The 21,315-nt window shown below is 34.6% G+C and overlaps 1 protein-coding gene across 10 annotated transcripts in view; it reads left to right on the top strand.

Annotated features, from left to right (window-relative positions):
• The window catches only part of KDM6A (lysine demethylase 6A), a 252,356-nt gene that overhangs the window by 111,905 nt on the left and 119,136 nt on the right, over positions 1-21,315 (top strand). For all 10 annotated transcript variants that reach the window (XM_056826093.1, XM_007493305.3, XM_001366285.5 and 7 more), the window contains one exon: positions 18,924-18,982. In XM_056826093.1, coding sequence (XP_056682071.1) covers positions 18,924-18,982 — 59 coding nt within the window. The remainder of the gene's footprint in view (positions 1-18,923; positions 18,983-21,315) is intronic.

Below are 21,315 nucleotides of genomic sequence, written 5' to 3'. Positions count from 1 at the left end.
CAGCAACAAATCAATGTCCCTACTTTGCCATATCCCCTCGAGCATTCATTCCTTTCCTTTGCTGTCATGTTAGCCAATCTGCTAGGTGAGAGGTGATATCTCAGAGTTGTTTTGATTTGCATCTCTCAGTTTATAAGAGATTTAGAACATTTTTTCATGTGGTTATTAATTGTTTTGATTTCTTTATCTGAAAACTGCCTATTCATGTCCCTTGGCAATTTATCAATTGGGGAATGGCTTGATTTTTTGTACAATTGATGTAGGTCTTTGTAAATTTGAATAATTAAACCTTTGTCAGAGGTTTTTATGAAGATTGTTTCCCAATTTGTTGCTTCCCTTCTGATTTTAGTTACATTGGTTTTGCTTGTACAAAAACTTTTTTAATTTGATGCACTCAAAATTATTTATTTTACATTTTGTGACTCTTTCTAAGTCTTGCTTGGTTTTAAAGCCTCTCCCTTCCCAAAGGTCTGACATGTATACTATTCTGTGTTCGCCTAATTTACTTATAGTTTCCATCTTTATGTTCAAGTCATTCACCCATTCTGAATTTATCTTGGTGTAGGGTGTAAGGTGTTGATCCAAATCTAATCCTCCTTTCTGTCTCTTAGCCAGTAGTCGTGTTCATATAGTTCCTGTGTTTGTCTTGGCAGATTCTATTGTTTAGGGTGATTTTAAATGGTATTTCTCTTTCTAATTCTTGCTGCTGAAATGGGTTGGAGATATATAGAAATGCTGATGAGTTTATTTTGTATCCTGCAACTTTGCTAAAGTTGTTGATTATTTCCAGTAACTTTTTGGTTGATTCTCTAGGATTCCTTAAGTAAACCATCATATCATCTGCAAAGAGTGATAGCTTGGTCTCCTCATTGCCTATTTTAATACCTTCAATTTCTTTTTCTTTAATTGCTACTGCTAGTGTTTCTAGTACAATGTTAAATAATAGAGGTGATATTAATAATAGATAATAATAGAGGGCATCCTTGTTTTACTCCTGATCTTATTGGGAAGGCTTCTAGTTTATCTCTATTGCAGATGATGTTTGCTGATGGTTTTAGATAGATACTGTTCATTATTTCTATTCCTATACTTTCTGGTGTTTTCAATAGGAATGGTTGTTGTATTTTATCAAAGACTTTTTCTGCATTTGTTGAGATAATCATATGATGTTTTTCAGTTTGCTTGTTAATATGGTCAATTATGTGGATAGTTTTCCTAATATTGAACCATCCTTGCATTCCTGGTATGAATCCTGCTTGGTCATAGTGGATAACCCTTGTGATGACTTGCTGGAGTCTTTTTGCTTAGTATCCTATTTAAGATTTTTGCATCTATATTCATTAGGGAGATTGTTGTATAGTTTTCTTTCTCTGTTTTAGACCTGCCTGGCTTTAGGATCAGTACCATGTTTGTGTGGTGAAATGAAATTAGTAGAACTCCTTCTTGGCTTAATGTCAAATAGTTTGTATAATATTGGGATTAGCTGTTCTATGAATTTTTGATAGAATTCATTGTGAATCCATTTGGACCTGGGAATTTTTTCTTAGGGATTTCTTTGATGGCTTGTTCAATTTCTTTTTCTGATATAGCGTTGTTTAGGTAATTTATTTCTTTTTTAGTCTAGGCAATTTATATTTTTGTAACTATTTATCCATATCACCTAGATTGCCATATTTGTTGCCATATAATTGGGCATAGTAGTTTTTAATGAATGCCTTAATTTACTCTTCATTAGAGGTGAGGTCTCCTTTTTCATCTTGGATATTGTCAATTTGGTTTTTTCTTTCCTTTTTTTTAAATTAGACTGACTAGTACTTTGTCTATTTTATTTGTTTTTTCAAAGTACCAGCTTCTAGTCTTATTTATTAAATCAATCGTTCTTTGACTTTCAGTTTTATTAATTTCTCCTTTGAATTTTAGGATCTCTAATTTAGTTTTCATCTGAGGATTTTTAATTTGTTTGTTTTCTAATTTTTAAATTTGCATGCCCAATTCATTGACCTCTGCCCTTCTTAATTTGTTAATATATGAACTCAAGGATATAAATTTCCCCAAGTACTGTTTTGGCTGCATCCCATAGGTTTTGAAAGGATGTCTCATCATTGTCACTTTCTTCAATGATGTTATTAATTGTTTCTACAATTTGTTCTTTAACTAACTGGTTTTGGAGTTTTGTATTGTTTAATTTCCAATTAATTTTTATTTATCTCTCCATGTTCCATTACTAATTATTTTTATTGCATTGTGATCTGAGAAAGTTGGATTTATTATTTCTGCTCTTTTGCACTTATTTGCAATGGTTTTATGCTCTAATAGATGGTCAATTTTTGTGAATGTACTATGTGCTGCTGAAAAGAAGGTATATTCCTTTTTGTCCCATGTCTACTAACTAATTTTTCCAAGATTTCATTCACTTCTCTTACTTTTTTCTTTTTTTTCTTTTTAAATTTTATAGTATTTTATTTGATCATTTCCATGCATTATTCATTAAAGACAAATATCATTCCCCCCCCCCCCCCCCCCCCCCCATAGCTGATGCGGATTCCACTGGGTATCACATGTGTTCTTGATTCGAACCCATTGTCATGTTGTTAGTATTTGCATTAGAGTGTTCGTTTAGAGTCTCTCCTCTGTCATGTCCCCTCAACTGCTGTAGTCAGGCAGTTGCTTTTCCTCGGTGTTTCTACTCCCACAGTTTATCCTCTGCTTGTGGATAGTATTTTTTAGATCCCTGCAGATTGTTCAGGGACATTGCATTGATACTAATGGAGAAGTCCATCACCTTCGATTGTACCACAATGTATCAGTCTCTGTGTATAATGTTTTCCTGATTCTGCTCCTCTCACTCTGCATCACTTCCTGGAGGTCGTTCCAGTCTCCATGGAATTCCTCCACTTTATTATTCCTTTTTGCACAATAATATTCCATCACCAACATATACCACAATTTGTTCAGCCATTCCCCAATTGATGGGCATCCCCTCGTTTTCCAATTTTTGGCCACCACAAAGAGCGCAGCTATGAATATTTTTGTACAGGTCTTTTTGTCCATTATCTCTTTGGGGTACAGACCCAGCAGTGCTATGACTGGATCAAAGGGTAGACATTCTTTTGTCGCCCTTTGTGCATAGTACCAAATTGCCCTCCAGAATGGTTGGATCAGTTCATAACTCTACCATCAATGAATTAATGTCCCAACTTTGCCACATTCCCTCCAGCATTCATTACTTTCCATAGCTGTCATGTTAGCCAATCTGCTAGGTGTGAGGTGATACCTCAGAGTTGTTTTGATTTGCATCTCTCTGATTATAAGAGATTTAGAACACTTCTTCATGTGCTTATTAATAGTTTTGATTTCTTTATCTGAAAACTGCCTATCCATGTCCCTTGCCCATTTATCAATTGGGGAATGGCTTGATTTTTTGTACAATTGATTTAGCTCTTTATAAATCTGAGTAATTAAACCTTTGTCAGAGGTTTTTATGAAGATTTTTTCCCAATTTGTTGTTTCCCTTCTGATTTTAGTTACATTCGTTTTGTTTGTACAAAATCTTTTTAATTTGATGTAGTCGAAATTATTTATTTTACATTTTGTGATTCTTTCTATGTCTTGCTTGGGTTTAAAGTCTTTCCCCTCCCATAGGTCTCTTAATTCTTTCTTATTTATTTTTTCGTTTGATTTATCTAGTTCGTATAGAGGAAGGTTCAGGTTTTCCAGTTGTATAGTTTTTCTATCTATTTCATCCTTTAGCTCCTCTAGTTTCTCCTTTAGAAATTTGGATGCTATGCCATTTGGTGCATACATGTTGAGTACAGGTGTTTCTTCATTGTCTATACTGCCTGTCATGTGACAAGGAAATCACTTTAAAAGACTGATATATATTAATTTAAGGTCGCCAAGGAATTCAGCTATGTAATTCCTAAATGAAAACTCAAGTCAGCCGTCAGCCTTTTATAGAGTTTAATTACAAACAGGAGGAAGAAAGGAATGAGAGAGAGAGAGAGAGAGAGAGAGAGAGAGAGAGAGAGAGAGAGAGAGAGAGAGGGAGGGAGGGAGGGAGGGAGGGAGGGAGGGAGGGAGAGGGACAGGGAGAGGGAGAGGGAGAGAGAGGGGAGAGAAGGGAATAGGGCTTAAATACCCCCTCTGTTTAGGCTAGGCCAAAAGGCCCAAGCCCTTAGATAGCTGGGGCAAAGAAAGGAGATCAGTCCCTATTACTCACGTGACCAAAATGGAGAAACAGTCTCCGGGGCCTCCACCTCCAGCTTCCTTCAGAGCAAGCTTCTCAGAGCACCTCTCCAACCACTCAGCGCCAAAACTCTCAACCCCCCCCCCCCCCCCCCCCCCCAGTCCTCCGACCCCTCTAACTTTAAGGAAACCATCCAAGTTCCCTCCCCTCAGTTCTCACATCTACCAATCACTGTCCATCATTTTCCCTGTGCCAATGGTGGCTCTAGCTTAACCCAGGACCGCCCAGAGGTCTGTGGCTTTGCACATGTCTGTTGGAGGTCATATTCTCAAATAATTAAATCTTGATCTTTTGCTACAGCCCTTCCTAAATCCTGTTACCCTGAGTAGGGTAGAGATTGGAATAATTAAATTTTGATCTATGCTGCAGCCCTTCCTAAATCCTGTTAGGACTAAGTAGGGTGGAGATTGTAATTTCCAAGACTTGGTTCTGTCATTCCAAGTATCTCCATTGTATCAATTCTAAAATCAATCATGACTCAAAGAAATTCCTGTTCTCTGCTTAAGCATAGGTCAAAGTCCTTTCCATTGTTCAGCAAAAGGTTTCTGTCCTAAAGTAATCTTAAGCAGGGAGGAGGAGGAAACTCTCATGCCAATGGGGTTCACATTCCAATAGCCAAGACCCACTATCAATAGGAAATTTTTCAAGTATGAAATTTCCCAATGGTGAAATTTCCAACATTTATAAGTCTAAGAAACTTTAAGGTTTACAGTCATCAGGATGTAATTACCTTCCCTATCTCTTTTAAATTAGATTTATTTTTACTTTGGCTTTGTCTGATATCATGATAGCAACTCCTGCCTTCTTTTTATCAGTTGATGCTCAATAGATTTGGCTCCACCCTCTTTCTTTCACCCTATGTGTATCTACCTTTCTCATGGGTGTTTCTTGTAGACAGCATATGGTAGGGTTTTGAATTCTAATCCACTCTGTTATTCGCTTGCTTTTTATGGGTGAGTTCATTCCAGTCACATTCAGAGTCATGATTACTATCTGTGTATTACCCAGCATTTTGATTTCTACACTTGTTCCTGCTTTTTCTTCTTTCACTATTTCCTTCTACACCAATGTTTGTTTATCATCAGTCTCCCTAGTTCCCACTCTTATTTTACCTCCTTTTCTTCCTCTCTATCTTCTTATTCCCTCGCCACCCCCTCTTATTTTCCCTGTAGTCTTTCTAATATTAACCTCCGTCCCCCTCCCTTTTCTACTGCTTCCCTCCCTTTTAGTCCGTTTGTTACCCTTCTACTCCCCTATAGGGCCCAAATCTATTCTCTGTCCCAATGGATTGGATTGTTCTTCAGTCTTTGGGTCAATTTCAAAGTATGTAATAGTTGAGTATTTCCTATCTCCGACCTCTTTACCCTTCCAGTGTATTGATGTTCTCCCCCCTCCTGCCATGAGATTCTCTGTGACATATAAATTTACCCCTATTTGTTTCTTTTCCCATTTCTTTTAATATTAACCTATTTTTAGCTCTTTTTTTAATAAATATTTATATGTTTATATATATACATGCATATACATGTGTATGTATTCATGCATGCAGATATCTATATACAACTTTCATCCTATATATTTTGTCACTGCTCCCCCTAAGTATACTTCTTTTTGCTGTCCAGGTAATAACAGTTTTTAAGAGTTACCAGTGACCTCTTTTCTTATAGGGATACATATCATATGAACTTATTGAGTCTCTAAAAAATTTTTGTTTTGTTTTTTCAATTACCCTCTTTTTCAATTACCTTTTGATGATTCTCTTGAGTTCTGTGCTTGGGCATCAGGTTTTCTGTTCAAGTCTTTTCTTTACGAATTCTTGGAATTCTTCTATTTTTTTGAATGACTGTAATTTGATTTTGAATGACTGACTTGATTCTTGGTTGTAGACCTAGTTCCCTTGTTTTCTGGAATATTATATTTCATGCCTTTCGGTTTTTTCATTGTGGATGCAGCCACATCCTGTGTTATCCTCACTTTGGTTCAGTGGCATCTGAATGACTTCTTCTTGGCAGCTTGTAATATCTTTTCTTTGGTCTGATGGTTCTTGAATTTGGCAATAACATTCAGTTGGGGATTAAGTACAGGAGGTAATCTGTGAATTCTTTCAGTCTCCATTTTTCCCTCTTGTTCTAGGATATTGGGGCAGTTTTCTTGAATAATTTTCCTGTAGTATTATGTCCAGGATTTTTCTTTTGTCCTGATCTTCTGGTAGACCAATGATTCTTAAATTGTCTCTCCTTGAGCGATTTTCTAAATCCTCTGTTTTGTGAATGAGATGCTTCACATTTTCCTCAATTTTTTCATTCTTTTGGTTTTCTTTTATTGTGTCCTGCTTCCTTGTGAGGTCACTCAATTCTAGTTTTATTCTGGTACTTAATGACTGGATTTTATCCCTGGCTTTTTGGTCATCCTTTTCCTTCTGGCCTGTTTTTCTTTGGAGGTCATCTTTCATCCTCTTTACCTCGTCTTTAATCTCCTTTTTCTCATCTTTCATCTTCTTCACCTCGTATTTCATCCCCTTTGCCTCATTTTCCAGAGGGTTGATTTTGGCTTTCAAGACACTATTTCATATTTCCAGATGAATTATCTTAGTTTTTAAGTTCTTTTCCCAATTGTTTTCAGCCTTCCTCAATTGTGTTTTGAATTGAATTTTTAGTTCTTCCAAAGCCTGTATCCAATTCGCTGGCATTTCTGATTTTTCCTTTACTGATCTCTCCCCCTCTGTTTCATTGGCTCTTTGCTCATTACCTGTGTAGAAGGTATCTATTGTAATTTATTTCTTCTTTTTCAGTTCTTTGCTCATGTTTTCCCCTTCTTTGCTTCCTGTATTTGTCTGTGCTCTTGCTTTGTCTGTGCTCTTGCTCCCCCCCCCCCCCCACCCCATTTTGGGGCTGTCATTCTTCTTTCTTGGAGCTTTGTCAGATCTCTTGGTACAGTCTCTGGGGGAGGAATGTTGGCTTCCCTGTCCTCTGGAGGCTTTTGATCGGAGTAAGTTCAACTGGGTTGGGCTGTATGTGCTCTGAGGCCAAAGACTCCTGGAAGGCTGGCGCTGACCAGGCTCTCTCCAGTTCTGTACAGCTTCTTCTCCGCTGTGTGCGTTCCCCGCTCTGAGCTTGGCACAGCAGTGCCTTTGTCCGCCCAGAGGTTCCTCTCCTTAAGGGTGGCCCTGTATTGTGGGGAGTGGGGGGTGGGGAGGGGTTCTTGCCTCCCTGAGCGCCTAGGATCATGTTCAACTGGGTTGGTCTGGATGTGCCCTGAGTCAAAAACCTCTGGTGAAACTGGGGCCCAATTATGAGCTGTAGGCTCTTGGGTCTCTCTCTGGCTGCTTCCCTCCCGCCTGTGTTGGACGCTCTGAATCTGGCCCAGTTTGCTCACAAGGTACACCCACCAGACCAACACTTTTGCTCATCCAGAGATTCCCTCTGCTTCTGGGGGCTCAGCGCACTGGGTTGGGGGGGTACTGGGACCTTCCTTCTGTCTACCCCTTAGACCTGAGTGTTCTCGGATTCCGGCTTTTGGGGGGCGTAGCTTTTGAATGGAGTCCATTAGGGAGGGGTCCCTGGGTCTTTCCTGTTGTTAAATTTGAATTTCAGTCCCCTATGAGCATTCAGTTTGTGGTCAGTAAGGAAGGGTTTTCAGAGTTCTGAACTTTTGCTGCTTCTATGCCATCATCTTGACTCCGTCGAAACCATAGTTTTGATTTCTTTAACTGAAAATTGCCTATTCATGTCTGTTGCCCATTCATCAATTGGAGAATGGCTTGATTTTTTTGTACAATTGATTTAGCCTTTCATAAATTTGGGTAATTAGACCTTTGACAGAGCTTTTGTAATGCAGAATATTTCCCTGTTTGTTGCTTCCCTTCTAATTTTGTTTGCTATGGTTTTGTTCGTAGAAAATCCATGTAGTCAAAATTATTGATTTTATATTTTCTGGGGTTTTTTCCTAGCTCGTGCTTGGTTTTCAAGTCTTTCCTTTCCCAATGATTTGACAAGTATATATTATTCTGTGTTCACCTAATTTGCTTATAATTTACTTCTTTATATTCAAGTCATTCACCCATTGTGAGTTTATCTTGGTGTAGGGTGTGAGATATTGATCCAAACCTAATCTTATGCTGTCTTCCAATTTTCCCATCAGTTTTTATCCAATAGGGTTTTGGTCCCCAAAACTGGGATCTTTGGGCTTGTCAAAGACTCTCTTGCTGAGGTCAGTTACCCCAAGTCTATTCCACTGATCCTCCTTTCTGTCTCTTAGCCAGTACCAAATTGTTTTTAGGACCACTGCTTTATAGTATAGTTTGAGATCTGGACTGCAAAGCCACCTTCCTTCGAATTTTTTTTTTAATTTCCATGGTTATCTTTGATCTTTTTTTCTTCCAAATGAACTTTGTTATATATTTTTTCGAATTCAGCAAAAATTTTTTTGGTCGTTCAATGGGTATGACACCAAATAAGTAAATTAATTTGTGCAGGATTGTCATTTTTATTGTGTTAGCTCATCCTACCCATGAGCAATCAATGTTTTCCCAATTGTTTAGATCTAGTTTTAATTGTATGGAGAGTGTTTTTTAGTTGTATTCATATAGTTCCTTTGTTTGTCTCGGCAGATGAATTCCTAAGTATTTTATATTGTCTAGGGTTGTTTTAAATGGAATTTCTCTTTCTAATTCTTGCTGCTGAGATGGATTGTAGATATATAGAAATGCTGATGACTTATGCAGGTTTATTTTGTATCCTGCAACTTTGCCAAAGTTGTTGATTATTTCAACTAGCTTTTTGGTTGATTCTCTGAGGTTCTTAATGTAGACAATCATATCATCTGCAAAGAGTGATAGAGTGTAGTATATTTTAAAAGACAATATAGTTTATACTTTTTAGTTACTTGCCAGGTTTAGGAGGCCATTGCAGTAATCTGAGCTTCTGGGAGTGCCTGAACCAAGATGGAGAATGTCCTTGTGAATGGAGATACTAGGATTGGGTATAGAGATTTAGCAGTTATTTGCAAGAGGGATAAATTGAATACATTGGAGCTTTTCAGGTAACAGAGTATAGAGAAAAGACAGTATAGAACTTTGTAATTAATATAAGTATCTGAGACTAGATAACATAAATCTCCAGTTGATGTTAGCAGCATGACTTCCCTAACATCTAACACCTGACATTAATACACAACTTACTGCTATAGGTAGTAGATAATTGGGTCATGGAAGGTATAATTGGTGATAGTATAAGGATTTGAGACTAGAGGAACATATAATGTTATTGAGCTAGTGTAGTAGGGTGAAGATTGGTAAGGCTAGGAGTAAGCTTTTTCCCCCACCCACATTTTACATGTAGAACAATCTTGGCATTTATTTCTGACATTTTATAATTCAGATTTCCTCATCTCTTCTCACCCTTTCCCTTAGGCCATAAACTGATAGGTTCTATCAATGCTTTAATGCAAAACATAATTTTGTCTTTAATTGAAGACACATGGAGGAAATAAAGTTTTTAACTTCAATCATGAGTCTTGGAATCTTGTTTTGGTGATAATTTCATTTCAGTTGGTTTCAGGGTAGTGTTTCTGTTACTGTATTACATTGTCGTGGATCTGCTGCTTTCACTTTGCATCAGTTCATATAAATCTTCCACGATTTTTCTGAATTCATCACAATAATTTTGCATTAATACCACATCTTGTTCAGCTATTCCGCAATTGATGAAGAGTCCCTCAATTTACAACTGTTTTACCACTACAAAAGTAGCTGCTGAAATAATTTTCCTTTTTCTCTGATTAGATACAGGCCTACTAAGTATTGCTGGATCAAAAGATTTATATAGTTTTATGGTCCTTTGAGCGTGGTCCCATATTGCTTTCCAGAATGGCTTTATCTGGTCAAAGTTCTCCTAAGAGTGCATTGGTATTTCAATTTTGCCATATTCCCTCCAAAATTGTTTTCCCTTTTGGTCATATTAGCCACTCTGATAGGTGTGAGAAGTAAAGGAGTTAGATTTTCAGGGGTCATGTAATACACTGAGTTGGAATCATAAAACACATTGGATAGAATCACTTTGGATGACGGAATCTGGATCTAGAACAGCCATAAAATGAAATTTAAAAGGCATAAAATAAAGTTTGGTAGGTAAAAAAAAAAACAAGCTTTTAAGTATAACATCAGGCAATTATGAATATATAGCATTTGTGCTGATGATATGGTAGTTTTAGTGAACTGCAAGTTAATATGAATCAGCAGTTTAATAAGGGAACCAAAAAAGCTAAAGGAAGAAATGAAGTTTGAATATAATTGTGAGTTTACAGTGTTGGCACTGTGTAACCTTTGTCAAAATAAATGCTAACAAAAAAAATGACAATGTCTACCCTCAAGGAACTTAATCTGCACCAAGCCATTATTTTGACAATAGGAAGTAAGGAAAAGGCTAGGAAAGGAAATGTGGGCTGCTTTGTATATGATGTGAGCTGTTGATCTATGCCAAGCTTTTCATTTAAACTGCCTCCCATTTTTTCTAGAGTTGTTCCCTCAAAATGGTTAGTTGTTCCCTCAAAAACCTGGATCTTTGGGTTTTTAAGCACCAAGTTACTGTATTTCCTATTGTATATTGTGTACCTACTCTTTTCCCCTGATCTGCCATTCTAATTTCTTACATGGCACCACATTATTATGATTTTATAATATATAGTAAGGCATCTGAATCTGAAATGTTCCAAATATACCAAGACTTAAAGTCAGATGGCCGAAACCATGGATAAGTGAACACCAACTACCAACTGACTTGGCAAACCATTGCAGCAGATGGATTTATGATGTTTTGGGCCAGACTTTTAGAGCTTTCGGTTGATTGCAGAAAACTGAAACTACAGAAAATCAAAGTTATGGATAATGGGACCTACAATTGTTTAAAATTTGGTAATGTTAGTCTGTCATTGTGGTCTGTCCGCGTCCTATGTCTCTGTCCCCTCTCCCCCCCTTCCCATTCTCTTGATATTCTTTAAGTTTTGTTCTTCCAAATTAATTTAGCTATTTACCCCCTCAATTTATAAAATAATTCTTTGTTAATAAGACATTGGCCATCCTAACAATAATTTAGTTATTCAGTTTTTATTGTATTGGGTTGGTCTGTCACTGAATATTTTTCCAGTTGTTTGGATCTGTATTTGTTATGAGTGTTTTGTAATTGTGTTCATCTGGTTCCTAGTTGTCTTAGAAGGGAAACTCTCAACTCTGCCATTATTTTAAATGGAGTTCCTTTATCTCTTCCTGCTGTCTTTTATTTGTAATATGTAGAAATAAAAGGATTTGGTGGAGGTTTCTTGGTTTTTTTAATCTCGCAAATTTGCTTATTTCGTTTAAGTTGTTAATTATTTATCTAGTTTTTTAGTTGATTCTCTAGGTTTTTAGAAGTATGCCATCATTATCTGCAAAGAGGGACAATTTTGTCCCTCTTTGCGTATTCTTATTCCTTCAATTTGTTTTACTTATTGTCATAAGGCTATAATGGGTATAATTGCTTCACCCGTGGTCTTATTGGGAAAGCTTCTAGTTTTCTATTTGCAGATAAGATTTGCTCTGGTTTTAGTTAAAAACCACATACACTATTAAGAACGATTCCATTTATTCCTTTTCATTCTGATATTTTTAATCAGATTGGGTATTTTTTCAACTTTTTTTCATCTATTTATATATGATTTTTGTTGGTTTTGTTTTTAATATGGTTATTATGGTAATACTTTTCCTAATATTGAACTACCACTACATTTCTGTTACATATCCACCCGCTTATAATGTAGTTTTGTAATGTGTTGCAGTGGTATCCTCTCTAGTAATTTAGCTAAAATACTTGCATGAATATTCATTAAGGAAATTGATCTATAGTTTTTTATAGTTGATTTATAGTGTTCTTTGTCTGGTTTTTGTTCTTCCTGCATTAAATATCAAAACCATGTTTGTGTTTCAAAAAAATATCTGTTAGGACTATGATATGTATTTTTAAAAATGGTTTGCATACTAATAAGAATAAGTTGTTCTTTAAAATTTTGGTAGCGTTCTTTTATAAATCCATCTGGCCCTGGGGATTTTTTCTTAGGAAGCTCATTTTATGGCATATTCAATTTTTATTTCTAAGATAGCTATTTAGGTTTTCTGTTTTTTTTTCTGTTAACTTAGGCAATATTTTATATTTAAATACTCATCTGTTTCATTTAGGTGATCAATTTTATTGCTTCAAATAATTGCTCTAATCTTTCATAGGTAATGCATTCTCTTTTTGCTTTTGATACTTATAACTTGGTCTTCCTTTTTACCCCTCTCTCCCATCATATCAACCATCAGTTTATTTATTATTTTTAATAAATAAAACCAGCTACTAGTCATATTTATTATTGTTATACTTTAAATTTATTAATCCCTTCTTTATTTTCAGGACATCCATCTCATTGTTTAATCAGGGATTTAAAATTTTATTTTCTAATTAGACTTATCTAGTTCTGAGAGTGAAAATATGAGGTCTTCCACTAGTTTAGTTTTATTAAATTCATTTAACTTTGCTTTTAAGAATTTCCTTGCTATGCCATTTGACACATTTGGTTTAGTACTGATGGTTTTATGATGCCTTTTAGGAAGACATTTTTCCATCTATCTCTTTCAGTTAGGCCTACTTTTGCTTAATCTGGGATTTTAATCGCCATCTCTTCATTTTTTACTTCAGTTGAAACATAAGAGATTCATGCTACAGCCCCTTATTTTAACTCCATGTACATGTTTATGTTTTAAGAGTGTTTATTATAAACAACATATTGTTGGATTCTAGTTTCTAATCTAGTCTACTATCTACTTCCATTTCATGGATGAGTTCCATTTTATTCACAGTTATGATTATTGTGAATTTTCCTTCATTCTTTTTTCTTTTATCCTATTTTTAAAAATCTTCCTCAAAAGTTGTTTTGCTCCTGACCACTGTTTATTTTAATGTCTTTTCTCTTTTTATCAATTCCCTAAAGATTTGTTTCACCTTTACTTTTTATGCTACTTTTTAGACTTGTGTTTGAAAATAAAGTTTTGTTCTCACCTCTGATTTAAGTCATGAGTGAGTGCTTTGGAGCCTTCTATTTTATTTTATAGCTCTTTTTCCTCCTAAAGGATTATCCTTCCCTTTTACTGGATAGTCTATGCTTGGTTGTAGTTCTATTTCCTTTACCTTCCAGAATATCATTCCAAACCTTTTCTCTCCACCAATTAAATATTGTGGATGTTTCAATAATTTCTCTTTGGCTTTTAAAAATATTTTTTCCTTGACCTGACTGCTCTGATTTTTGGCTATAATTAGTTCCTGGCAATTTTTATTTTGAGATCGCTTTATGGAAGTAATTGGTCGATTCTTGTTCTTCTAACTATGATTTCTGTGTAATTTTCCTTTATAAGTTTCTGAAATATTGTCATTCTTTTTTTTTAAATTGTGACGTTCAGGCAATCCAGTAATACTTTTTTTTAACCCATACCTTCTTTCTAGTATAAATTCTAAGACAGAAAAGTAGCAAGGGTAGGGCAATTAGGTTTAAGTGACTTGCCCAGAATCACACAGGTAGGAAGTGTCTGAGACCATATTTGAACTCAGGTCCTCCCAACTCCGGACCCAATGTTCTATTCCTTGTGCTACCTAGCTGCCCCTCAGTCCAGTAATTCTTAAATTATCTTTCTTTGATCTATTTTCCACATCAGTTGTGTTTCCAAATAGGTATTTCACTTTATGGGGGAGTGCTGGTATTTTTTTTTCATTCTTTTGATTTTGTATAGTCCTTGATGTTTTGTGCAATCATTAACTTTCCTTTTCCAAATTCTAATTCTTAAGGAATTATTTTCTTAAATGAGCTTTTCTATGCCTCTCTTCCCTTCTGCACTTTATTTGAGCAATTCTGCCTTAAAAAAAATTTTTTTTTAAATAAAGAACTTACCTTCCATCTTGGAATCAGTACTGGCTCTTAATCCATTGAGCTACCCAGCTGCCCCCCAATTCTGCTTTTTAAGGAGTTATTTTCATCCATGTATTTTTGTATCTTTTTTTTTGATCAGATTTCCATTTTAGGGTGTTACTTTCTAAAGCATTTTCTTGTGCCTCTTTTTACCAAGGTGTTAATTATTTTTTTCTAATTGTCAATGTTTTTACATACCCCCACCCCCACATTTTTTCTTTTACTAGTCTTAATTGATTTTCAATCTTAATATTTTGCTCTCTAAGGATGATTTCCTGGCACACAGTCCCTTCCAGTTAATAGGAGATGAGGTCAAGCTTGTGACAAATTTCCTTCATGTAGTGATGTGTAGTGGTCAACAAAGCTGCCTAAAGGCTCCCATTCCTCCTCTCTTTGCTATTACAATGATCTTCTGCAATCCCTTTCTCACCAATTGTCTAGTTCACTTAATATCTTTGGGCTTAGAAATGTAGACCTTCTGTTGCCATTACAACTGCCTCTGAAGCCCACTGTTTTGCTATCTGGGTTAATCCCTAAGCCAGTGGAATACATATGTCCTTCTGATCAAAGTTATGTTGGACTGAAAAAATGTCACTTCTTTTAGACCTTTCTCTTCTGTTTTTTTTCTTGTTTCTGCCACTCCAGAATGCTATTTGTGGTGTCATTTTAAAAGCAGTTTGGAGGGTAATGTTCAGAGAAATGGACTGTAATGATTCTTTTACTCTGCCATCTTGATTTTAGGAAGATTAAGTCCTAGGGAAAAATGAAATAACTTTTTTTTTGCATGGTGAATTTTTGAATTCTTGATCATGGTGCAAAGGAAGTATGTGAGGAAAAGATTAAATCTGGAGAAAATATCAAAGAATAAACCGGTAATTAATGTTTTGAGGATATATGATATTATGAGTCTGTGTGAGAGAGGCAATGGACAAGGAGGAGAGGATGAAAATGAGAAGGGAACAAGTATTTATTATTACGTTACTACTATGTATATCTGATAAATACCTCATTTGACACTCAAAACAATCTTGGATAGAGAGATGCTATTTTAATTTTCACTTTACAGTTGAGGAAACTGAGGAAGAAAAGTTCAATGACTTGGCCAGGGTCTTCTGATCTCTCTCAACAGGAGATCTTGTTAAATAATGGTTATACAGACAAAATTTGATAATAGAAATGGGAAGGAACTTTACCATTACTCTGGTAATTACATTACTAAGATAAGAGTATGATTTCATTTGGTTATTTATAATTTTTCATTTCTTATCATTTATTTGTTGGATACCTGGACTAATTGCATTATCTCTCTTTCCTCTTTAGTTAGAGTATCCCTTCCAGAAACTTCAATTCTAGTGATTATTCTGAGCTCAAATTTGCTTCCTTCTACTAGACTGCTCTGTTTCTTCTTTATTGCCAATATTTTGCAAATTTGTGTACATTTAAAGAGTGAATGATGCTAGGTTTTTTTCAATTGTAACTAATAATGCCTTTACTATTAGTCATCGTGCTCAATAATTGTAAGAGAAATCTGTTTTGTAATAGTGTATATTAATAAATTTAGATAGATAATTTCTTTTCCCCCCATTTAAAATCTCTTGATTAAATTTGAAAGACTCTAAAAGTTTATCCACTTTATCAACCCTTTTTATTTTTATGTGTGTACTCACTTCCTGTGTAAACGTCTTTTATTTTATGGTCCCAGAATTCAAAGCCCAGCTATTCAGTTCCCAAATTTTCTCATCTTTTCCTCTTGCGTTCTAAATTCTTCACTTTCTTGCCTTGACTTCAAGTTTGTGACTATTAAAAATAGTTGAAAGATTATAGGCTTGATAGTATTCATTGTAGGATGTCACATTTTGATTATATTCTGACTTAATTTTTCAGGTATAATGTAATAGCTATCTGGTCTGGATCAGCTTTTGTTCCTAAGGATATTTTACATTCATTCTTTCATTTGGTCTTTTGAATGACCCTATTTTGTAGGTATTAAAATATCTTCAATTTACATATGAAGCAACTGACTGAAGGGAATTTAATTGACTTTAACATCAAATCCTTTGCAAGAATATTATAACAGGAGTATAAATTATTTTAGAATGGAGTAAATAAGTGGAAATGTTAGTGCTACTGTTTTAAAATTGGTAGTTTTTTAGTTTTGCAAAAAGTAATTAGGCATTTTAGTAGAGTCTTAAATTGGCAATTTCTTTAAAAAGTCATTTGTCATTGAGACAACTGAGTTGCCGAAAAGAATGGTGGGCAGAAGCCCTAAAGTTCAAGGGGAGAGGGAGGAAAAGTCATGATGGATCCCACTTAGATCTTGATTTTAATAAATATATTTTTGGATTATGAGTTTTTAATTACATATAATGTTCTCTCAGTCTCAAATGCTAAAAATTTTTTTTAAAGGCATCAGCATGAATGCTGGGTTAGCTCGTTAGAGAAAATACCCTGAGAAAGGTAGCCTTGGCTTTCTTTAGTGACGTTATTTTACTATTCATTTTCTCAGTTGTAAAATATTGAAAAGGATGTACTAGATTGACCATTAAAATCTCTTTCATCTTTCTCAATTCTTTTTTTTCCCTAAACCCTTGGAATCAATACTGTGCATTGGTTCTAAGACAAAAGAGTTGGTAAGGGCTAGGCAATGGGGGTTAAGTGACTTGCCCAGGGTCACACAGCTGGGAAGTGTGTAAGGCCATATTTGAACCCAGGATCTCCCATCTCTAGGCATGGCTTTCAATCCACTGAGCTACCCAGCTGGCCCCTTTCTCAATTCTTAATTTGATGATGAAGAAAAATAGACATACTATAATGTAACTACAGTTCCCCCTCTTGTAACAGCATATCGAGGATTTATTAAGAAATTTAAAGAATTGCTTTAGGTGTTAATTCCTTTTTATAAAAAACTTTTCTGGTAGGTTCATAGCCTAAGAGTACTAGAAGGGATCTTAGAGGTTCTCTGGTTCAATCTCCCTTACATATGAAATAACTGAAGCCCATTGTTGTGAAGTGATTTACTGAAAACCACATGCTATTTTTTAGTTGTTTTTTTTTTAAACCCTTACCTTCTGTCTTGGAGTCAATACTGTGTATTGGCTCCAAGGCAGAAGAGTGGTAAGGGTTAGGCAATGGGGGTCAAGTGACTTGCCCAGGGTCACACAGCTGGGAAGTGTCTGAGGCCAGATTTGAACCTAGGACCTCCCGTCTCTAGGCCTGGCTCTCAATCCACTGAGCTACCCAGCTGCCCCCTTTTAGTTGTTTTTTAAAAATATATTAATGTTTTATAGTGAATCATCTTAAGTACATACATGTCTTAATTTAGGATGCTTCAGTGCAAAAAATGGTTGAATAGAAGTAACAAAGGATTTTAACTGAGTATATACTTTTAATTATAAGTCTTTTCTATGACATAGCACATCTCTGGGAACTTGAAAAATAATCTAACCTTCCTGGGCCTCAATTTCCTCACTTATAAGAAGGGAGTTATATCTAGATGACTTTTTCAGGTACCTTTTAGCTCTAGATATTGCTTCTTTGATCTTTTTATTTTTATATTAATTTTGAAATTAAAGTATTTTAAGAGTGAAATAATTTATTTTTAAATTTATTCTGCAAATCCATTTCCCTTTCTTGTTTCTATATCTATTATATTTTTGTAAATATTTATAAGACCATTAACATACACAGGAATATTTCTTATACTTGATAGGGTTTGAGACTTGTGAATTAACAATTTTCTCATTAGTTCATGGTTCCTTCGGATCTTTTAGGTAAGTTGTTTTGGGGATCCAATTTATGACAGTTAGATCAACATAGATGACTTAAGATGTGATTTTCATATTTGTATGGTTATAACCACCATCTCCTTTTCCTCTGATTATTGTCATAGTTAATTATGTTATTTCCTCTCATTCTATTCAATAACATGTCTTTTAACAAAAAAAAAAGGTTTTCTCCCAGATTCTTATAGCAACTTTTATTTTTTTTTGGCAAAGGTCTTGTTTCTAAGATAAATGAGAACTGATTGAAATTACAAGAATGGAGCCTTTATCTAGTTGATATATTGTCTTGAAGATATGAAATGGAAAGGAAAAACTTTTTATAGCTTTTTATACTTAATGAGAGAAAATGCTCCCAATTACTTATAATTGGAGAAATGTCATTTAGAGCCACTCTGAGGCTCTGTCTCATACACTTCAAATAGGCAAAGTTGACAAAAATGGAAAATGACAAATGTTGGAGTGGCTATGTGTGTAAAATTTAATGTCAATAACTCCAAATATTAATTTTATAAAGTTTATTAATAATTACTTAGTTCAAAGCCTAATTTTCTAGCTCAAGTAAGACCATGTGTATAAATTATCCTTCCTCTTCAAAAGTCATCTTCAGCAACCATGTTCAAAGAAAAAGAGAAAGAGGCAGGGTGACACCAAAACTTCATCTTCTGTATGTTTGCCCGCAGTTTTTGCACTCATGAAATTTTGGAAAAGTATGATGTCATATAATCTTATTCTGTTAGGTTTTCATTGTAGTGTTATAAAGCTCTAATTCTGACTTTTCCCTCATCTCTTTGTCATTTGAGAGTTTATTAGTAATGGTATATTATAGAAGAAAACGTCATGTATTTATATCTGTTGCCAAGAGATGGATTTCTAAAATATGTATTCTGTATGCCTTTCTTTAAAAAAATAAATTCTTTTCTTTACAGAATGCTGCCTTTTTGTATGGCCTTGGTTTGGTCTACTTCCATTACAATGCATTTCAATGGTAAGTCAGACTAAAACTAATCTTTTTTTCCCTGTAAAATACATACTTTTTAATGCCATTTCACTTTTTTTTTTTTTTGGTAATAAACATTGGATTAAAGGTATCAGACTATAAGAATTGTGAGGGCCCATTTTTTATAATCATGTTTACATGTTATTTATTATCCATCCCAGACAAACACACATCTTTAAATGTGAAATCAGCAACGAATGTTACCTTGAACAACTGAAGCTTCATTTCATGGGCAACTAATGAAAAGGGAGAATTAGTGCAATGGGAAGAATGATGGATTTGAAGTTAGAATTGATCTGGGGTTAAAATCTGTTTTTTGTGCCTAGTACCTTTTTTTATGTGTTAGGTAAGCTTTTTTCTTTACAAGGAGAGGAGGGCCTAGATTAGATGACTCTTAAATTTCCATATAATATTGTATTTGATTTCATTTATAGGTTTGTGTGAATTAGTCATAGGTAATCTTGCAATTGAGTTATAGGAGAAAATCCCACTTAATATATTTAAACACTATTGCCAATACTGATAGTTAAAGTTATTAGAAAATAAGCATTTAAAGAGCTGATATGGAAAAACAGCTAGAATCTTCAGTAACCTCAACAGAATAATTTAGGTAATAAATATTTTCCCCAAAGTGATGAGATAAAAAGTAAATCAATAGTCAAAAAAGTGAGCCTCCTTATTATATACCTAGATACTATGTTAGTCACTCTCTTTGAATCTAGAGCTTTTCATCTTCAAAATACTTTCCATTTGTTTAATGACATAATTGTTGACCAGCAGAAAAGATACTAGGATTTTTCTTTTAATTGAACAATGACAACAAAAACAAAAAACTGCAGTAAACTACCATATTCCCCAGTCAAGATTGAGCAATTTAACACTTTTCTTAACAATATCTTTTGCCCCGTAGACTCACCAGCATTTCTTTTCTATCTTTAGCTATTTTGAGACATAAATGAAACAGTATGAGATGTTTTATGTTCCCTTTTGAAGTGATTACTTTTTCTAGATACACACATAAATCTATAAAGACAGCTATTAAACTGTATTTAAAAACTGTGACTTTAGTTTCCACATATATTTATGGATTTAATTCAAAGCAACCATATACACCAGGAAGAAGTAATGATAAAAATGGATAATGAATGTCATGTCACATTTTGCAGAGGTCATTAACTAATGGAGTACTTTCGAAATATTAGACTTCTCAAGCTTTATGCCACGATGCAAAAAATTGAAGTTAAATGGAACAGAAAAGAGACTGAAGACACAAAACTATTAGATATAAGAGCTGGTGTTTGATTAACCTAGAAAAATTGTAAAGTAGAGAAAGAATTCCTTTATTTAATAAATGAAGTTGGTGTGACCCTGGGCACACTAGGTGTGCTCCATTGAGCTCCATTGCCTAGCCCTTACCACTCTTCTGCCTTGGAACCAATACACAGTATTGATTCCAAGACGGAAGGTGAGGGTTTTAAAAAAATAAGTGAAGGTGGGAAAATTTGTTTATTACTATGGCCAAAAAGCCTCATTATTCACAGTGTTTAGTTTTATGTATCTTTTTAACATTGAAAAATATCTGTAGCTTTGGAGAAATGGGTGGGAGTGTTTTTTCATCATTCAAAAAAGAAGAAATTGTTTTGGACAAGGCATATGCTATTTCATACAAACCCGACAATTTGTCTATAGAAAGAAACAAAATAATTGATATGGAAAGGAAAATTATAGCCTGGAAAAGATATTTATGATAAATGTAACACAAAAAAGTATAAAATTCTTAAGGTGCCAACAAAAAGCATTCAAAAGAATTATCAATAAAAATATCAAATAATGTGATACCCCCCCCCCTCATCTCCCCACCCCTCTAATATAGCTATTGAAAATGATTCCAATTTAATAGCTTGAAAAATGTTCAAGGTCACTAATTACCCATGAAATTAAAATTTATGTAAGTGATATGCTTTCTCATATCCATCAGAATTGTAAAATATCTAAAAAATTACTTAAACACAGGAGCTATAAAGCAATCTTATTACATTTTACAATTGGAGTTAGAGCTCATTAGCATTCTGTAGAATTTTTAAAAAACCAACGTCTTTGAATGTGCCTTGAAATTATTGTGAAAACAAATTTACATTCACTTAAAGGCATTATTTGTTTACTACAGAAATGCTGAAAAATAGTTCCCAGCAATTGCAGTATGATTAGATTAGTGTTTTATATTTATATTGGAACACTATTCTGTGATCAATATTGATGAGCATTGCTGTGGGAAGGAAACTTCCCCCATTATGTTGCAAAAAAATTGAAAAATTATATTG

This window comes from Monodelphis domestica, chromosome 4 (genome assembly GCF_027887165.1).
Source record: "Monodelphis domestica isolate mMonDom1 chromosome 4, mMonDom1.pri, whole genome shotgun sequence".
In the NCBI taxonomy this organism is placed as follows: domain Eukaryota; kingdom Metazoa; phylum Chordata; class Mammalia; order Didelphimorphia; family Didelphidae; genus Monodelphis; species Monodelphis domestica.
Note: the sequence above shows the minus strand (reverse complement) of the source record. Positions and strands in the feature narration are given on the sequence as shown.